General features: G+C 47.4%; 1 protein-coding gene across 8 annotated transcripts in view; it reads left to right on the top strand.

Annotated features, from left to right (window-relative positions):
• The window catches only part of DAB2IP (DAB2 interacting protein), a 232553-nt gene that overhangs the window by 19575 nt on the left and 192011 nt on the right, over nt 1-20967 (top strand). For 3 of the 8 annotated variants that reach the window (XM_060200089.1, XM_060200091.1, XM_060200095.1), the window contains exon 1: nt 9388-9809. The exons of 1 other annotated variant lie outside the window; for it this stretch is intronic. In XM_060200089.1, coding sequence (XP_060056072.1) covers nt 9662-9809 — 148 coding nt within the window. In that variant the 5' untranslated portion in view covers nt 9388-9661. Of the gene's footprint in view, nt 1-9386; nt 9810-11318; nt 11446-20967 lie in introns of those variants that run through there. 4 more of the 8 variants (XM_060200084.1, XM_060200087.1, XM_060200088.1 and 1 more) reach the window with 3 other exon arrangements.

Raw genomic sequence — 20967 nt, forward strand, 5'->3', positions numbered from 1 at the left:
ATTTAGCATTCAGGGCACCAGGTGAGGCAGCCCCAACCCTCCCCTGTACCCCTCACAGCTGTTCTCTATGACTCTGTCCCATGCTACTGTACTTCTGCCTGGGCTGCTTCCTCTCCACTTGGCTTATTTCTCCTCTCTGCACCTTGAAGCTACATTCAGGGGTCATCTCCTTGGAATGTGTTCCCCCAAACCACCCCTCTGCCCACCGCTTCGGGCTGGCTCAGGTCCCCCACAGACACGCACTTACTTCCTGTCATGAGCTCATGAAATCAACACTCCAGGGTGCACCATGGGTCCTGGGGGCTGTTGACTGTCACTTCCCCTGTAATGACTTGTAAATGACTAATGTTCTGTTTCTCTGTGTTCCTGGTGTCCTGTTCAAAGCTTGGCATAGAGTGGGGTCCTGCTCACGTTGACTTCAGGGAACCCATGGACAGCAGAGATAGGCATGAGAGAAAGACAGATTAGGTTGACAAGACAGCTCATCTGGATAGCATGCTGCTTTATCCTGTGTACAACCCAGGATAAAACTGCAATGGAAGAAGTTTCAGTACTATGGTGCTCTCTCTCTCCCTCTCTCTCTCTCTCTCCCTCTCTGTCTCTCTCCTGTCTCTGCTCTTTTAAATGAAAAAAAAAGTCTATTCAAGCAGTGAAGCCCTATTGATGACAAAATAAATATATAAACAAATAAAAAGTAAACCCTTCAGAAAAGAGAGAGATTAATCAATATGCAGGCCAGGGAGATAACTCAGCAATAGAGTCCATGAAGCACTTGGTTTGCTTCTCCACCACCCTGCGTCAAAACAATAAAGACAAAAACTATCAGAACATTATAAATGGCAGAGTGGTATGCTGGTGTATTTCTCTTTCTTCCTTTTAACAGAAAAATCCAGGGACCAGATGGTGGCACACCTGGTTGAGTGCATATTTTACAATGTAAAAGGACCTGGGTCTAAGCCCCTGGTTCCCACTTGCAGGGGGAAAGCTTTGTGAATGGTGAAGCAGTGCCTCAGTGTATCTCTTTCTCTCCTCCTCTCTATCTCCTCCTACACTGTAGATTTTTGGCTGTCTCTACCCAATAATAAAGATAATAATAGAAAAAAAAAAGAAATAAAAACTTGAGGCTGGGTGGTGGCACACCTGGTTGAACACAACAGATTACCTTGCACAAGGACCTGAGTTTAAGTTCTTGATCCCTACCTGCAGGGGAAAGCTTAACAAGTTGTGAAGCCATGTTGTAGGTCTGTCTATCTATCTATCTATCTATCTATCTATCTATCTATCTATCTACCTATCTATCTGTTTGTCTATTCATCTACCTACCTATCTACTCTCTCTCTTTTTAAAGATTTTATTTATTTATTCATGAGAAAGATAGGTGAAGAGAGAGAAAAAAACCAGACATCACTCTGGAACATGTGCTGCCAGGGATTGAACTCAGGACCTCATGCCTGAGAGTCCAATGCTTTATCCACTGTGCCACCTCCTGGACCACTCTATCTATCTACTCTTTATCTCTATCCAAAATAAATAAAATAAACATATTAATAAAGGGAAATTTCCATGCATAGATACAGTGATTGGCCCAGGGACTGTGGAATCCAAGATTTATAGTCCAATAGACGCAGCTTTGAACCCAGTTGCTGTTACTGATATGCTCTGCCAGCATGTATGTGATGTTCTGCAAGTGGCTGGAACTCTCTGAGCATGAGTTTCTCATCAGTCAAATGGAAGTTGGTGAAAAAATAAATCGTAGGACAGCCTGGGCAGTGGTGGTGAGAATTAAGAGAGAGAACACAGGAAGCATCTGACACCTGTGTGCATGTCAATGCATATAAATGCAGAAACTTCTAGCAATTAATAGCGTCTAATAATGCTAAACAGACACAGCACTGAAGGTGTGTGGGCAGATTCAGGTTCATTCATTCCTTCATGGAACACCTATTGTGTGCTGAGATTTTGTTAGAGTGGCAGGAGATACACAATGAACAAAACCAGGCCTGGCCTCTGTGCTCAAGGCCACCCTTCCCTGGAAGGGGAACACTTATCAGGACCCCACTGTGAAAGCACAGTCATCATCTGCAATAAATACCAGGAAGGACAATGACTCAAGCCATGGGTGTTAGGGTGCAATGTCAGGGAAGTCTTCTCTGAGGATATGAGACCTCAGTGGCCCTAGGGAGGCATTATCTGTGCCAGGGAAGAGAGGGAAGAGAAGAAAGAGCCAGGGAGCGGGAAGCTGGTGGGCACGGGTGGTGTGATGAGAAAGCGCTGTGCAGAGTTGAGAATCTGAGATCTGGTTGGGTTAACTGAAGGCAGAGAGGGAGAAGGAAGATGTGAAGGAGTAGTGAAGCTGAAGAGGTGGGAAGAGAGATGATAGAAGGCATGAAGGCAGCAAGAAGCCCTTGAAATCTGTCCCGATGGATCAGGGAGGATGTGATTGGACCTGTGCATTGAAATCCTCATGAGGAGAGTCCAAAGACCAGGACCAACAGAGAGAGGGCCGAGTGATACCAAGGAAGATTCTTAGCTCTTACTGAAGTTCAGGCAAGAGATGATAGTCAGGGCTTGAATTGATCCAGAAGTAAACATTTGGGAATCATGACCAGTAGAAGGGTAGTGGTGGGGCTGGGCAGTGGCACACCCAGTTATGAACACATACAAGCAGGGGCCAGATGGTGGTGCACCTGGCTGAGTGCACACACTACAGTGCACAAGGACCCAGGTTTAAGCCCCTGGTCCGGATCAGCTGGGAGTGGGGGGCACTTCATGAGTGGTGAAGCATATCTGCAGGTGTCGCTGTTTCTCTCCCCCTATCTCCCCCACCCCTCTCAGTTTCTCTCTTTCATGTCAAATAAAAGCAGAAAGAAAAAGAAAAAACAGAAAATTTTGCCATAGGGAACAGTATATTCTTAGTGCTGGCACTGAGCCTCAGTGATAACCCTGGTGGTTAAAAAAAAAAAAAAGTGGTTCAAGCCATGAAACCAGAAATGGTTGAAATTGTCTATGTAAGGACAAAAGGAAATCAGACAATTTCATACTACATGTACTTAACCCGGTGCGCCACTGGCAGGCTACCCAAAATCAGACACTTTTAGACTTCAGTGTTTATAGTCCAGTAAATGGAGGGAACCCAGGAGAAGGAGAAAAACAAGAAAAACACAGAAGAAAAGATGGGAGAAGGTAACAAGACGAAAGGGATTAGAGAGTTTTTAAGGGTCCAAGTGTTGCCAATGAGTTAGGTGATATGAAGCTAGAAAGGTGCTGGGTGGGGTAGATAGCATAATGGTGATGCAAAGAGATTTTCATGCCTGAGGCTCCAGAGTCCCAGGTTCAATCTCCTGCACCACCATAAGCCAGAGCCAAGCAGTGCTCTGTTAAAAATTTAAAAAATAATTTAAAAACCCCAAAATATAGAAAGGTGTCGATGGTCTCAACCAGGAGGTATTGATGACCTTCCCAAGAAGTGTTAAGATGGGGCTAGGAGGTAACGCAGCAGGTTAAGCACACAAAGAGCGAAGTGCACGGATCAGTGTAAGGACCCCAGTTTGAGCCCCCAGCTCCTCACCTGCGTAGGGTGTGCGGTGCTTCACAAGCAGTGAAGCAAGTCTGCAGGTGTCTATCTTTCTCCATCCCTCTCTGTCTTCCCCTCCTCTCTCCATTTCTCTCTGTCCTATCCAACAACAATGACAGCAATAGCAATAACAACAACAGCAATAAACAACTAGGGCAATTAATTGGGGAAAAAATTGCCTCCAGGAATATTGGATTCATAGTGCAAGCACAGAACCCCAGCGATAACCATGGAGGCAAAAATTTAAATTAAAATTAAAAAACAAAGATGGGCAGTCTGGGAGATGGCACAGTGGTAAAGCTTTGGACTCTCAAGCACGAGGTCCTGAGTTCAATCCCTGGCAGCAGATGTGCCAGAGTGATCTCTGGTTCTTTCTCTATCCTCCTGTCCTTCTCATATGTAAATAAAAATCTTTTTAAAAAAGAAAAAAAGGAAGAAAGATATTAGACCTCAAGTTGGGCAGGATTTATGTCTTATTTGGTCATATGCATAGAACAAAGTACCCTAGCCACTAATGTCCACAGCACCAGAAAGCTGTTACAGTGTTTAGTGTGATGCGGCTCAAAGATGATTTGCTCACTAGCTCAACAAGTCTCATGTGAACCCCACAAAGTGCAAAGGGGTGTTCTTTTCCAGGGACCCACATAGCCCTGTCAACTTGATGTATTTGTTTGCTTGTAGAATACATAGCACCAACCAACTCATCTTCTAGAGTCTGGACCGTAAGCAATTTGCCATCCCATGTGTTTCCTGGATGAAAGCTCCTGACAAGTGGTCATATGTGGAGTTTTGCATTTATAGAGCAGGCTATGCATTTGGTAAATTGCCTCAGATGTGTCCCTGGGGAATGTGTCGCAGGCTCTGTCCTCTCTGCAGATGAAAGCTGGCAAGGGAAAGGCACATCCAGATTGGGATCTCTGGGCTACATGTATGCAAGAACAGATCGGAGGGGGTCTGAATGGTCGTAGGGAGATAGATGGGAGGATTTGAAATGCTGCACAGGCCCTTGCCCTGGAGTGGGACAAAGGGTATGGAGGAAGCAGCACCAGCACAGTCTGGCCTACCTCTAGGCCATTCTAAAGGTGTGTGGCCATTCTGCAGGCGTGTGCTTCATTTTTCCTAAACTGGAGAACAGCCCCCAACTCCAGCATTTAAAAATCAATCTCCCACTTTGAGTCACCCATCTAAGCTTCCTTCCACCCTCTCCTACAAACATCTACCTCCCTCTCAGGCCAATATTCACATAATTGCAACCTGAACCAAGAATGAGGCCATGCATTTTGCTCCTATTAGCTCATTGAAGCCTCACAAGAACCCCTTGCAGGTAGGTAGCCCTTGTGCAAGCACAGAACCAGAGGCTCAGAGGGCTGTAGCAGCCTTTCCTATGTCACATAGCCCGCAAGTAACTCAGCCTAGACCTGAAACTAGCTCTCTCTGACCCCACAGGTCACATGAATTCCCAAAGAACACTCTGAAAAGACTCTGCAGTCCACTCATGTAGTGGGATTGCTATCCTTATGCAGGTGTGGTGAAACTTCATTTTTGTTTCTGATTGGTGCATTCACTTGCCCACTTTATTCATTCAAAAAGCCTTTCTGGAGGCAGGGCTTATGTCGGTGTTGAGGCTGTAGTGGTGGATCACATTGGCTTCCTGGCCTGGAGGAGCTTACAGTCTGTTAAGGGTGAAGATAGACCCTTAGCCACCCACAGGGTGATAAATACAGCTGGTAGGGTAGGCAGCTGCTGCAGGAACCCTCTTGCTGCGGGAACCCTCTGCCTGGGGCAGTCAAAGAAGACCTCCCAAGGCTTCCCAGGGGCTGAAATGCCTGAGCTGGGAGGTTATGGGAGAAACAAGTCTTGACCCAACAGAGAAAGGGAGGCTGGGCCTCCTAAGAAAAACAAACAGTTAGAACAAGGGCATAATGGCATGCTAGAGGTTGGGGGGCTTAGGAGACCTGGTTGCTAGACAGTGCTGGGGGAGGGAGGATGAATCTCAGCTGGCTGGAAAAAGAATATGAAGGGCTCAGTAGAGAGGGAGAGCAGGTTATTCATGTCCTTAAGCTTTACTGAGCACTTGGATGGGAGCTGGGCTTTGTGCTGAACTCTTCACAGATACTTGACCCATTAATTAAAATAAGAATACTAGAATACCGCTCCAGGCGGTGATGCACACATCACAATGCTCAAGGACCCAGGTTCAATCCCCCCCCCACCACCACCATGTCCTCACTTCCAGGTGAAGCAGTGCTGCCAAGTGTTTCTATCTTTCTCCCTATCTCCCCCTTTCTCTCGAGTGCTCTCTGTCTCTAGCCAATAAACAAATAATAAAAAAAATTAAAAAGTAAAATAAGGACACCAAAGTACAGAGCTGCGGATTGGTGACGTAGCTCACTTGGATAGTGTGCTGCTTTGCCATGAACACCACCCAGGTTTGAGCTGGTTTCCAATCACATCAAAAGACATTTTAGTACTTTAGTCTCTTCCCTTCTCATTCTGTCTCTCTGTCTTTATATGAAAAAGTCAGACTGGAGTGGGGAAGCCCTGGAGATGACCAAATAAAATAAAATAAAATGAAAAATAAAGTGCAGAGCTGAACTGGATTTTATATGTCTTATGACCATGCTTGCTCTGTACCTTAAAGTTGTGAAGCATAAAACAAGCACCTATATACTCACTGCCCAGGCCAATAAATAAAATCTTACCGATGTGGTTGAACCTTTCCCACCAGTCATCACCTCTCATCTGGCAGAGGGAAAAGCTTTGCTGAATAGTGTACTTATCATTCTTCTGAATTTCTTTTAAAACCCATTTATGGGGGCCTGGGCAGCAGTAAACCACATTAAGCACACACATCACCATGCACAAGGACCTGGGTTCAAGCTCTCCAGGTCCTATGTGCAGGGGTGGGGGGCAAGTGGGGAGCTTCACAAGTGGTGAAGCAGCAATGCAGGTATCTCTCTGTCTCTCTCCCTCTCTATCTTCCTTCTCTTTTAATTTCTCTTTTTTTTTCCTTTTTATTTTTTTCAATATTTAGTTATTCCCTTTTTTGTCCTTGTTGTTGTATTGTTGTAGTTATTATTGTTGTTGTTGTTGTTGGATATGACAGAGAGAAATAGAGAGAGGAGGGGAAGACAGAGAGGATGAGAGAAAGACAGACACCTGCAGACCAGCTTCACCGCCTGTGAAGCGACTCCCCTGCAGGTGGGGAGCCGGGGCTCGAACCGGGATCCTTCCACTGGTCCTTGCGCTTTGCGCCACCTGCGCTTAACCCGCTGCGCTACCGCCTGACTCCCAATTTCTCTCTATCCACAAAATTAAAATATAAATAAATAAATAAGAGGAAAAAGTGGTTGCCAGAAATAGTAGACTTGCCATGCCTATATTGAGCCTTGGTGGCAAAATAAAATAAAATAAAAGTATTTATTTATTTATGAGTGAGTGAGAAAGAGAACCAGACCACCACTCTGTCATATATGGCATTGGAGATGGATCTTAGGACCTCATGCCTGCATGTCCTGTGCTCCACTGTTGCACCACCTACCAGGCTGAATTAATCTGGACTTCTCTATATTTTTACCACATGTGTCCACTCCTAGCAGTATGTGGTATCATTTTGTCTTGCATCATAAAAAAAAAAAGTCTGTGTGAATGATATCATACAATTCCATCTCCTACAACTCATTTTCCACTTTTCCACTAAAGATTCATAAGAAATCTCCAGACATTCATTTTCACTGAAGGCTTTATGCCACCGTTGGAAAGTTTATGCATTTATCTGTTCTTGTACCAATGGGCATTAAGGCTGTTTCTGGTTCTTTGCTAGGGTCAGCAATGAACAGGAAGTTTTCTGACTTTATCCTGGAAGCTCAGTCTCTGGGTCATTGGGATACATGTATCTTCCATACATCTTGTTAACTGTTGTTAAACTGTTTTTCCCTGACCTCCAGCAGTGTATGAGAGTTGTCTGTACTTCACATCCTTAGATACATTCCTTGATGGCCTACTTTTTCACCGGCATTACAGGTTTGAAATGGAACTTTGCTGGCGTTTCATTTTACTAGTAAATCTGGATAACTTCTCATATGCTTACTGGTCATCTATGTTTTCCTAGTCACCAAATCAGCTTTTTTATAGATTTTGCCCTACTTTCTCTTATTTCTTTTGAAATTTTATTTGCAGGTCTTAGTATGTTTTGGTATTTATTGCAAATATCTCCTTTCGATACAAAAGTTTTATACTTTAAATATATCAATCTCTTTCTTGGTGTTTTTTTTGTTTTAGGGGAAGCTTTAAGAAAACTTTCTGGGGGGCCATGAGGTAAAGCAATGGGTTAAGCACACATGGCAGGAAGTGCAAGGACTGGTGTAAGGAACCCCGTTTAAGCTCCTGGTGCCCCACTTGCGGGGGGGGGGGGGGGGGGTCGCTTCACAGGCGGTGAAGCAGGTCTGCAGGTGTCTTTCTCTCCCTCTTTCTGTCTTTCCTTCCTCTTTCAATATCTCTGCAGTGGATTCATAGTGCAGGCAGTGAGCCCCAGCAATAAGCCTGGAGGGAAAAAAATGTTATAAAAAAAAAGAAAGGAAGAAAACATTCTCTGTTACGAGGCTTTTGTCTCTCAGTTTTGTTTTGTTTTTAAAGATTTATTTACTTATTTAGTAACAAAACAGAAAGAAAACCTAAGCATCACCCTGGCATATATTATTCTGGGACTAAAACTCTGGACTTCATACTTGAGAGGTAAACACTTTAGCCACTATGTCACCTCCTGGATAGTACTTTTTAGAATTTAATTGGAATCTATATATTTTTTTACATGTTGTGTGAGGTAGGGATTTCATCTCACTTTTCCTTTCTAATATGGTCATCCAACTGCTCCATAAAAGTGCCATTTATAGAAAAGTCTATCTTCCCCCTAGTGACCTCTAAACTCTGCTTCTACCCTATCAAGTTTCCACATATATATGGATCTATTTTTGCAGCCTCTATTCTAGTCCATTGGCTGATTTCTCCATTCTTGTGCTTATATTACATGGTCTCATTTATGATTTTGTTTTTTAACTTTAGCACTTTCTTCCTTGAATTATTAGCACTAGTAGTGGCTTCCTGAAGACAGTTTCATGTCTTAATAATCTTTCCATTCTTCTCTGTACCCACTACATGAACACTCATACCAAGCTTTTGTTTGCAAAGACTTTTAATCTCTCTGGCTGCTAAGATTCCCTCATGTAGAAGAAGAAACTGAGGCACAGAGGTGAGATGACTTGTGATGATCATGTAACAACAGGAAAGTGTTGGATTGGAGGTTCTGCAGGATTTTGAAGCCACCTTCTGCATTCATTCCAAATCTCCCAGGCTCTGAAGACCCCTACTTGCTCCTCCGGTTTATCTGGTCTGGGATTTTCACTCCTTCCTCCCTTCATTCAACAAGCAGTTCCTGAGAGGTGTGTGTGTGTGTGTGTGTGTGTGTGTGTGTGTGTGTGTGTGTGTGTGTGTGTGTGTACACCAGCGCCAGTTTTTGTGGGTGCTGGGACCCAGATCCTATTCTTCTGGGGCTCTTGGGAGGATGGAACCCTAGGTGGGTATCTGATGGAAAGTCACCGGAGACCTGAGCGAGGAGAGAGGAGGGCCGGGCTAGGTTTCCAAGTCAATTTAAAGAGCTGCATCCTGGGCGTGCACTTGGAGCCCAGGCACTGCCTTCAGAGAGGACGCCAGCTTCCCCCAGGAATTAGAGGCGTCCTCACTCCCGCCCTCCCGCCTCGCCAGGCAGGAATGCGAAGGATCAGCTTTCAGCAGAGCTGCGGCTGCCGATCTGGGGAGCTACTGGTGCAGGCCCTTCCTGAGCGGCCGAATTAACTGGTTCTGTCTGTCCAACTGGGAGAGCAGCTCTCGCTAAAAATAGCGCCCTGCCAAGAGCGACTAGCGCCCAGCGAACCCGGGCAGCCACTGTGGGAGTCCTAGCCGCGACAGTCCCGGGAGCCCAGAGAACCCCCACACGCCCCAAGCTGGGGTTTGGCCTAGGTCCCATTCCCCAGGACGACGTAGCTGGGTCGCTGGGTCGCTGGCACAGTACCGTCCCTACAGGTGCTTCAGATGGTGGAAGGCCCTCCGGCCGAGGCGGGACCCGGGCGCTCCGGGATGGGAGCGGACGGCCCACCCTCCCGCGCTCTCGCCTGGGCCTCTCTGCCCCTGCTGGGGCCTCCAGCCGGCGCCCTCTGCGAGGACACGCTCAGCTGCCAAGGTAAGGCAGGCCCGTTGCAGGCGTGCTCTCAGCTCTTCCCAGGCTCTGGCTAGGGCCTCCTAACCTCTCACCCAGGTCTGGGTGTGGGGGATGCGGGGTAGGGGGGGGGGATAGGTAGGAAGGATGCAAACCCAGGTCTCTGCACAGGGCTGGGGGGCGGCGTGGGCGATGTCACTGAAGACAGGGTGTGTGTGTGTGTGTGTGTGTGTGTGTGTGTGTGTGTGTGTGTGTAGAGGGGAGCTCCAGGTACTCTGCAAACTCACCATTAGTTTGAGAACTACTTAGCTTTCATTGGCCTCAGTCTTCCTATCTGGAAAATAGGACAATGTAATTTTCAAGTTCTTTTTAAAATATTTTTTATTATTGGATAGAGACAGAGAGAAATTGGTAGAGGAGGAGGAGGTAGAGGGAAGGAGACTGACACCTGCAGACCTGCTTCACCACTCGCTCGTGAAGTTTTACCCTGCAGGTGGGAACTGGGAGCTCTGAACCCGGGTCCTTGTGTATTGTAACATGTGCGCTCAACTAGGTGAGCCACAACCCGGCCCCCTCAAGTTCTAATATTTGTAGTTGACCCCCCCCCACCACCACCCCCGAGAATGAAGGGGGGCTCTAATTGCTCTGAAAGCATTCTCAAGGAGTTTTCCAAAGTCTAGCTGGAGTTTTGTTAGACAACTTGTCTTATCTATCATCCTTTCCCGAAGCTCTGAGCAATCATCAGCCCTCGGCCCCCGTGTCCAGCGATGGGGCAAGGAGCGCAGAGGAGTTTAAAAGGTCAGGGAAGGATGTGCGGTGGAAGATGTGTGAGTACAGCAGAGTCGTCGTCTCGGCCTCAGCCCCGTCCTCTCAGAGTCCCCAGACTGCAGCTGAGGTTTTCTTTTTTGAACTCCTGGAGGCTGGGAAGAGCGCGGTCCAGTACGCATGGGTGCAGCGGTGGGCAGAGGCGGCTGTTGTGCTCCAGCGCACTGGGGATGGTGGGGGTGGGGGTGGACTGCAAGGGGCGTGTGTGTGTGTGTGTGTGTGTGTGTGTGTGTGTGTGTGTGTGTGTGTGTGTGTGTGTGTGTGTGTGTGTGTGTGTGTGTGTGTGTGTGTGTGTGTGTGTGTGTGTGTGTGTGTGTGTGTGTGTGTGTGTGTGTGACCCGGCTTTGACCGGAGGTGGGGGGTGGGGACTTCGAAGAGCGACCCGGGCAGGGGGCGTGTGCCGGGGGCGTAGGGGCTGGCTGGGGCGGGGCGGGTGTGGAGGGGTCGATTGCCCAAACAGGTGCGCCCCGGCTCGCCCATCCCCTTCCCGCCCCCGCTATGTCCGAGCCGGGCGGGCGGAGCTGAGGGTGGCCAGGCCTGCGATTGGCGCTGCTGGGCAGGCCGGGTGGCTGGGAGCCCGCAGAGCCCAGGCACCGCGGCCGGCGCTGGCGGAGCGCGGAGCCGACCCGGGCGCGCTCCTGCCGCGCGGGCCGCCTGCTTGGCCCGCGCGCTGTGCTCAGCCTGGCGGGCGCTGTGCTCAGCCTGGCGGGCGCTGTGGAAACTTTCCGGCGGCCCGCAGACCCAGCCACCCCGTCACCTCGTGAGCCTGGCCCCGGGCCGCTCGGGTCAGCGCCCTGGGAATGGCAGCTCCCGGCGGCCAGGTCGGCACGTAGAGGTAAGAAGCAGGGCTCCTGACTCAAGATGAGGGAGGTCCGGGAGTTTGCAGGGGTCCCAGGAAGGTGCGGGCTTGGACAAGATCTGGGGGTCTGTTGGAGAGCATGGCCCACGGAGCGCCTCGCTACTTTGCCTGTCTCCTCTGCTGGACACCCCCTGAGCCGCCGCTTGGAACTTTGCGTGGCTCGTCGATCCTTTGAACTTTCCTCTGTATCTCGCCTCGATCTCTTGAGTACTGGGGAGAAAACCTTCGCTGACTGTCATGAGAAAAGTAGCCCCAACAAGGGGGTCCGCAGCTGACGGGGGTTGGAGTGGAAGGCACCCAAACTTTCCAGTGGATCCCCCAAACTTCAGTAGATCCTCCGCTCTCCCGGGAGGGGGGGGGGGTTAGATTGAGCACCTAGCACTTCCAAGCCCAGAGCCAGTCACCTCGGGGAACTCAATCTTGGGGTGTTGAGTTGTTCAACCCATAGCCACTCCTCAATTTTCAAGAAGGACGGGATCATTAAAATGAGCTCCCCCTTAAGTTTGCTGGGCTGCCCTGAACCCCACTCTCCACGGAAGCACCTTGAGCTATGCACAAGGGGGATAAGGATGAAAGTCATCTTTCAGGTTTTCTTTTCCCAGTCCAGTGGGAATGACTTTGAAGTGTGCTGGCTGTCATATGGAGTCCAGGATCCATGGCCCCTGGGCCCCTTCTGCTATTTAGAGGGTTCCTTCGTTTTCATTTGGATCTAGTTTTGATCGAGGATGGATGAATATGTAGGTAGCTGATCATCTTTAATCTTATTTCCTCTGCTGTCAAAGCTGAGCTCAGCTCTGTTTTTCCGTTGATCCCAGACGGTATGCCTGAGAGCTAAAAAAAAAAAAAAAAAAAAAAAACCCAGCTGTGGATCCTAGAGGACCTGGGTTCAAACCTCAGCTCTGCTGCACACTTACTGTGTGTCCTTGAGCATGTCCCCTAACCTTTATGAGCTTAAAGGGAAAACCCCAGGTGGGAGATAGGAAGGCCTCTGAGTCAAACACCCCCCCTCACTGCGTGTGTGTGTGTGTGTGTGTGTGTGTGTGTGTGTGTGTGTGTGTGTTCCAGGGAAGGTGTAGAAGGCCCCTGACTCTAGGAAAATAGCCCTGGCCTGCCAGTTTGCATCCTGGAGCTGAGCCAGCCCTCTCACTGCCTAAGGGGCTAGGCCTCTTCGTGCCTAAATTTCCTCTTCTTTCAAAAGTTTGTGTGGGTCAGCCCTCTTAATCAGCCCTTATGAGAAAAATGCTCACATGCAGATGCCCTCCAAGGCATGTGATTTCAAGTATGTTTGTAGACCTCAGATTCCAGAACCTCTCTCAACCCCTTCCTTACCATGAAGCCCTTAGATGGTATGAGGCATGAGGTGTACCACTGACCTCTCCTTCTCCTTTTGGGTACTTAGTGATAAGGGCTGCAAATGTCAGGGGAATGCAGTTGCACTAAACAGCATGGTAAGGAGAAGGACTAGCCTGCAGAAACAGGCCCAAAGTTACCTTCAAGATCATTTACTCCTTACCCATTCCAATTCTTCCTTTGGTGTTATTGCTCCACTTGGTGAACATCTAGCCTTTTCTGCTGGAATCTTCTAGTGACAGTCAACCCAGTAGGCAGCTGGTTTAATGCTTGGATTCCTCTAGTCTGTGAAAAATTCCTCCTGGCTAGAGTAGAGATCTGTGTCCCTGTTACTTCTACCCACTGATTCTAGTACAACCCTTCGGGCATTTCTTACTGACTCAATTATTCACTGCAGTCCCCTGGTGCCTGGCATTCTATTCTTTCCCTTAGGCCCTCAACACACTGAGTTGAGTTTGGTGGTGATCATAGCACAATCCATTGAATGTTTATTATGTGCCAGAGCCTATGCAGAGGACTTTATGCACATTGTTTCCTTGTGTTCTTCTGATAACCCTATAATAGTGATTCTTTCTTGCCCTTGTTTTAAAGTAAAGTTTCAATAGTGATTCTTTCTTGCTCTTGTTTTAAAGTAAAGTTTCCAAGTATTTATGAGAAAGAGAATAAGAACCAGGCCATCACTCTGGCACATGCCATGCCAGGGATTGAACTCAGGACCTCATAGGTCATAAGTCTGTTTGATACTCTACTCAATGTACCACACCTCCCAGGCCATTTTTCTTGGTCTTATGCACATGGAATACAGGTTTAGAAAGGTAAAGAGTTATACCCAAGATATACTATAGAGCTCTGAGCTGCATCCTAAACCCAGCCTCTGCCTTTAGAGCCTTGCTTCTAATGGTCACTATTGACTCATGCTGTGTGTGTGTGTGTGTGTGTGTGTGTGTGTGTGTGTGTGTGTAAGGTTTGTGGTATCTGTTGTTGCTGCTTTCTCAGTCACTTAGGGCCCTTGTGAAAATACAAGTTCTTTATCTCTGTTCAAGACACTTGGGAAGCTACACTTTCTGGAAATATCTAAGCCATTCTCCTGTACACCACAGTTGGAGAAACACAGCACCAAGATACTCTTCAGGGAGAGGATAAGAGATCTGGGTTTTCAGAGATTCTAAATTCAAGTCTGGGTTTTCCCCCCTTTACCTCTTTCTTTCTGGGACCTTCTCTCACCTGTCAAATGGGCATAATGTTACACCCACAGTTAGGTGATTCCACCATTAGCTGGGCTATGGAAGTCTCCTGGGTGAATGACAGGTGTTATGGGACAGGCCCTTAGAGGATAGAGATGTCTTGGTGAGGCCTTTCTTGCCACAGGCAGATGTGCCTGGCAGCAAGTCTGTGGCCCCCAGGAGACCCTGAGGTCTTCCCCAGTGTCTCTGGCTCCTGCTTCTAGGAGGACTTGTGTTCCTTGGATGAGGAAGAGGGAGAGGAGTGGGGTAGATCTGCCACTTGTGCATATGTGTTGAAATCTGTTCTTTCCCTCCCTGGAGTTATGCTTTGGAGAAATGTCGCCCCAAAGGGAGTGAAGGGGGCAGGAATGCCCTGTATGGACCTCAGCAATATCTCAATCTCAGCTTCTTATCTCTGTGTAGACAAAAAGGCTCTTGCCTTGATCCTGCTGACATTTATTAAACACCCATTTTATGTCAGAGGCCATTGAAATCCCTGAAGTTGCGGTGACATGTCCAAAGCTCTAATATGTGTATATGGAGGGAAGATGGTAAAATCAAAACTGGAGTCCAAGTTCCTTGGCAGTAGTTACAAGCATGCTGTACACTGCCTCTGCTCTTCATTATTTTTCTGCTATACCTAATCCCCCTTCCCTTCATTTTGAAGCTTGAAAACCTGCCTTGGTTTTCAAGCTGTGTGATGCTTGACAGAGGAGCCATCTCTGCTCTAACTCCCTTATATGTAAAGGAGGGGAGTGTTCAGATCTGAGCTCTCTTCCAAGCTTGGTACTTACAGCCTACACTTTTGGCTATACTTCAGGAGGCCAGGCTATACTTCAGTCTCCATGATGGGCTCAGGATGTTAAGGAATTGTTGGGTTGGGCTGGTAAGCAGAATGCTGTCTGAGACTTGTATTATTATTATTATTTTACTTTGTTTTACCAGAGCACTGTTGGGCTCTGGCTTATGGTGCTGTTGGGGATTGAAACTGAGACCTTTGGTGCCTCAGGCAGGAAAGTCTTTTTGCATAAACACTATGCTATCTCCCTAGCTATTCTCTGACGACTTGCTATGAAACTATTTGCAATGGTTTTTGAGGACTCAATATCCAGTGGGGCTCAGGACTAAGGGCTGGGACAGGGGTAGCTGGAAGAAGCCCAAAGTATGCTCTGTGAGTTGCCTACTGTGCATTACATAGGACTTTGCACTCAGAATACTGTCAGAGAGTGCTGGTAAGAATGTTGGGGGTGATGATAAGAGTGGAGGGGGTGTGGGGACCTCTGAGACCAACACAGCAGAGTTCCCTTCTTAGCGTGGGGTAGCCTTGCCTGACAAACCAGGAAGATGTGAAAAGAATATCATTTCCCTCCTGAATCAGCACTTGTCTCTCTGCTTGGTGTTCCCAGCCTTCCTTGAATCTGACTCCTCCCAATTGGTGTCTATGCTGGGTCTGTGTGTGTGTGTGTTTTGGGGGGGATGCCAATGGCTTTAACTTCTTCCTGGAGTGAACCAGCTATTTGAGGGACCCTGGTTGCCTGTTCTGCAGTCTTCCTCCACCACCTGCCCTCATCTCCCATGTCCATCATGTCTGCCCTCTTCTGCACCTCCATGGGGGTGACTCCCTGTTCTCCAGCCATGGGATCGAGCCCAAGCCCTGTGGCCTGGTAATCAAAGCTTTGTGCCTGCCTCCACTTCTCTTCCTGTATCTCCTCCTTCTCTCCATCTGCCTGTTAACTCTCCTCTGCTTGAGACTCCTGGAATGCCTGTCCCTCTCAGAACTGCTTAGTGCCAGGATTATTCTGACCCTTCTGGCTGATACAAATGCCATCTCCATTGGGTCCCATTACCACATTGGGTGAACTATCCCCTGCTCAATCCCAGCTAGTAGCAGTGATCAATTATCTTGATTCACCCTTAATAATGCATTTAGTCTATCTTTGGAGGTGGGCTCTGAAATTCCCCAGGGCCTGGTCTTGGTCTCATCCTAGTGCCAGGAGTAGGTGGGGCTTTGTAAGGACCAGCCATGGTCTAGTAAATGCTCATAAAGCCTGATGGAGTTGGACTGGCTTGTCATAGGAGTTGGTGTTTCTACACCTGGCTCAGAGCCACGTGCCTGCACCATCCTTCCCTAGGCAAATGGGTGGGGGCCTATCAGAGCAGCCCTAGGCCAGGCTGGCTCCAGACAAGTGCCAGACAGGGAGGAACCTTTAGTTTGCAAGGAGATGTTCTTAGCTCTTTTGGATTGCTCATGAATCTGCTTTTTATAAATTTTTTTTTAATTATCTTTATTTATTTATTGAGTAGGGACAGCCAGAAACTGATCTGTTTTGTTAGACATCAATTCTGGCTCTGTGGCATCAAAGACAGTGATCTGGGAGTAGGACTGAAAAGGGCACGTCATCTGTCCTCTGCCTGCTGCTTGGACTTCTGCTCCCCAAAGAACATCCTCAGAATTCCCCTGCTTGATGCCACATGAGAGTTTGTATTGTACCTGCAAAGGACTGACGTGGTCATTGAATTAATTACATCTGGAGGTTCAGAAGCATCTGGGGATTGTGTGACGACGGTTGGGTTGCAGAGTTATTTGTGATCAGAACCTCCAGGGAAATTGATCCAGAAGGTCATTACTGATGACTCTTTGCTTCAAATCACACCATTTATTTACTTATATATTTCCAGTAGTATTGAGTCATTTTCCTTGCTAATATAGTTGGGTAAGAGTGAGGTCTGGTGGTAGCAGGTGAGCCAGGTGATGACTACTTATTCAGATCCAAGTTAGAGTAGGGTCTAATGGGCCCTGGGGTACTAAAAGGAAGTTGATGGTCTACTTTAACAACTATTTATTATTTATTTATTTTGACCAGAGCATTGCTCAGCTCTGGTTATTAGTGGTGCCAGGGATCGAACCTGGGACCTCTCAGATGCAAGCTATCTCCCAACCCAATGATGGTCTACCTTTATGTTCAAATGGTGTCCTGATATTTTGCCCAGTTAGAGACTAGCAGGGATCCTTGTGGCTCCATAGCCTTTCAGGATGCTTTTTGTCACTGACTGACCTATGCGTGATATAAAGTCATCTATCTACCAGAGAGATAACCCAGCTAGGTTCCATCCTTAGCATCAGTATAAACCAGAGTTGAGCAGTATTCAGGCTTCTATTACTTTCTCTCATAAAATAAAGGGGTTAAGGGAGTCGGGCTGTAGCGCAGCGGGCTAAGCGCAGGTGGCACAAAGCACAAGGACCGGCATAAGGATCCCGGTTCAAACCCCGGCTCCCCACCTGCAGGGGAGTCGCTTCACAGGCGGTGAAGCAGGTCTGCAGGTGTCTATCTTTCTCTCCTCCTCTCTGTCTTCCCCTCCTCTCTCCATTTCTCTCTGTCCTATCCAACAACGACAACAACAATAATAACTACAACAATAAAAAACAACAAGGGCAACAAAAGGGAATAAATAAATAAAATAAATAATAAAAAAAAATAAATAAAGGGGTTAAAATCTTTTTAGGTTTGTATTTAAAAAAAAGCCTGGGGGAGTCGGGCTGTAGCGCAGCGGGTTAAGCGCAGGTGGCGCAAAGCACAAGGACCGGCATAAGGATCCCGGTTCCAACCCCGGCTCCCCACCTGCAGGGGAGTCGCTTCACAGGTGGTGAAGCAGGTCTGCAGGTGTCTATCTTTCTCTCCTCCTCTCTGTCTTCCCCTCCTCTCTCCATTTCTCTCTGTCCTATCTAACAACGACAACAACAATAATAACTACAACAATAAAAAAACAACAAGGGCAACAAAAGGGAATAAATAAATAAAATAAATATTTAAAAAAAAAGATTAAAAAAAAAAAGCCTGGATGGCACACAAGGAGCGAAGCAGTGCTACATACAGGTGTCTCTTGCTTTTCCCCTCTTTATCTCCCCCTCCCCTCTCAATTTCTGTTTCTATTCTTCTTCTAGCGTTTGCCTCTGTTTCTATTAAAAAAAAGAACAAACTAACCACAATCACTGAAAAGTGTAGGTTTGGTACTATCTAGCGTTTTCACAGTGTCACATAAACATCACTACTACCTACTTTTTTTTTAAACATCATTTTTAAAAAATTTAATTTATTTTTTCCCTTTTGTTGCCCTTGTTGTTTTATTGTTGTAGTTATTATTGTTGTTGTCGTTGTTGGATAGGACAGAGAGAAATGGAGAGAGGAGGGGAAGACAGAGAGGAGGAGAGAAAGATAGACACCTGCAGACCTGCTTCACCGCCTGTGAAGCGACTCCCCTGCAGGTGGGGAGCCGGGGTTCGAACCGGGATCCTTATGCCGGTCCTTGTGCTTTGCGCCACCTGCGCTTAACCCGCTGCGCTACAGCCTGACTCCTCTACTTTTTTTTTTTTTAACCTACTTCTATTGTAGAATCTTGTCATCATCCTCTAAAGAAAACCCATACTCACTAAAAAAACAACAATAACAACAACAAAAAGCTACCCCCCCATTATTTGCTTTATCAGTCTCCCTGTCTCCACCCTTCCACTAAGGTGCTTCTTAGTTGGTCCCTCTAGGCAATACTTTAGCTCCCCAGAGGGAGAGGGAGAGGGGGACAAATGGGCAAATGAATCAGTCCATGAGTGACTGACCCTTCCCAGCATCTTTGGTGACCCGGTCTGGCTGTCACCAGCTGGAGTATATATGACAACTGAGTCCTCCAGGAAATGGCTGTTTGACAGAGGCGGTGGGGACCTTGCCAGACATAATGGAAGCTGGTCCTGGTTGGAGCAGAGACCTTTGAGTCTTTCCCAGCAGACGGAGAGCCATCAAAGCCAGTGCTGCTTCCGGGAGGAGAGAATTCCCAAAAGGCTGGGCCAGCCCCCCTGATAGGAATCTGCAGGGTGTGTGAGGGATTTGTTTTTCGGTCAGGATGTGGGGAGTTAAAAATAGACACCCTAATCCCTTGAGTTTGCATCTCACTGGAGAATGCAGAGTCCTTTGGCTCCATTAGCTCCCTGGAGTGGCTTGGGGCCCTTGGTGTGGGGCAAGGTCATCCTGCCCAATTTGTAAAAGGGTCTGTGGAGACCTGTGCCCCACAGCTGGCTTGAGACTGTGTCCAATGTTTGGTGGCAGGACCTAGGTCTGTTCCCCTGCCTCCTACATCTGCATTTTTTACTTTTTCCAGGGACCCAATCAAAGTGCAAAGTCAACAGCCTACCAGAGGGAAGATAATTGATTGAAATACTAAGGATCAGGTGTTTGTTTTTGCCATCAGGGTTATCACAAGGGGCTTGGTGTCTGCATTACTGCTTTGTTCTGGGCAGCCTCCCCCCCCCCATTTTATCTTTATTTCTTTCTTCTTTTTCTTGATAGGACAGAAAGAAACTAAAAGGGTTGGAGAAGATAGGGAGAAAGAGAGATACTTGTGGTACTGCTTCTCTCCTGCTGGTGGGGAGCTGGGGCTTGAACCTGGATCCCTGTGCATAGTAATGTGTGTACTCAACTGGGTGTGCCACTACCCAGTCTCTAGGGATCAATTTTTAGGCAAAGCAGCAAGGACTCTGAGAAAACCAAGGTTCAATCCCAGGGACTCATGGTGGTGTCAGGTAGTCAGTCGTAGGAGTGAAGCAGAATTGTCCTACTGAGACTCAATTTGAGGGAAGTGAATGTCATAATGAGCATGAGTGTGCTGCTGTAGAGAATGGGCAACCACTGAGGAGCCCAGAGCAGAGCAGCCAGCTGCCTGATCAACAATGAAGGGCAATAGCTTGCCTACCCACCCCCTACTTTGTTACAGATGTCATTTTATGGTGTTTGCAGAATGTTTTGGTTTTTTAAGTAGATTTTAAAATATTTTTTGTATTATCTTTATTTATTTATTTGATAGAAACAGCCAGAAATTGAGAGGGAAAGGGGTGATAGAGAGGAAGAGAGACAGAGACACCTGCAACCCTGCTTCACTACTCATGATGCTTGCCCCCTGCAGGTGGGGACTGGGGGTTCGAACCTGGGTCCTCGAGCACTGTAACATGTACGCTTAACCTGGTACACCACAACCTGGCCTGCAGAATCTGTGTTTTAAATTCTCAGAAGACACCTTGTCCACTTCCATCTCCTCTGGAACCTGACTCCATGAAAGAGGCAAGTGCAAAAACTTCACTTTCCGCTGCCTCAAAGAGCAGCTAATTTTAGACAAACTCTGCATCTGGGTTCCTTGGCCCTTTTTTGGTCCTTCTGGTTGTCTTTTTGTCTTCTGGGGGGTGGGGTGGGGTGGCGTGTGTTGTCAGCAGAAGAAGGTCCTGGCTGCAGGTTAGTGTACCGGTCTTCCATCTCTGCTGTCCTGAATCATTGATTCATAGTGCATCCAACAAGCTCCCACACCACCAGATAGCTTTCTTTTCCTTTTTTTTCTTTTGTTAACATTTTATTTATTTATTGGATAAAGACAGAGAAAAACTGAGAGGAAAGGGAAGACAGGAAGAGAGACATCTACAGCACTGCTTTACCACTTGTGAAGCTTCCCTACTGGAGTTGGGGACTGAAGGCTTGAACCCAGGTCTTTGTACTCTTCTTTAGAACTCCCACCCTCTGTTCCCATCAGACCCTGGCTTCTCCAGACAGTCTGCATGACCATTTCAACCTCAGCTCCAAAGGCTGGGGAGATAATATAGTGGTCCTGCAAAAGATTTTTATGCCTGAAGCTCTGAGATCTCAGGTTCAATCCTTGGCACCACTTGTAGCCAGAGCTGAGATAATAATAAAATACATAAAGCACAGATTCCAACTTCAGCACCACTGGCCTTGTCTTCAACATATTTCAGTGCCTGTCACCCTCCCCTCTATTAAGTTTTTGCTGCTTCTCCAGTAAGGCCAGAGGCCCCTGGTGGCAGGATAGAGACCAAGTGTGATCAGGTGAGGATAGACCACTGGGAATTTCCAACCCACTTATTTTATTTTATTCT

Source organism: Erinaceus europaeus, chromosome 10, assembly GCF_950295315.1.
Source record: "Erinaceus europaeus chromosome 10, mEriEur2.1, whole genome shotgun sequence".
NCBI classification, from domain to species: domain Eukaryota; kingdom Metazoa; phylum Chordata; class Mammalia; order Eulipotyphla; family Erinaceidae; genus Erinaceus; species Erinaceus europaeus.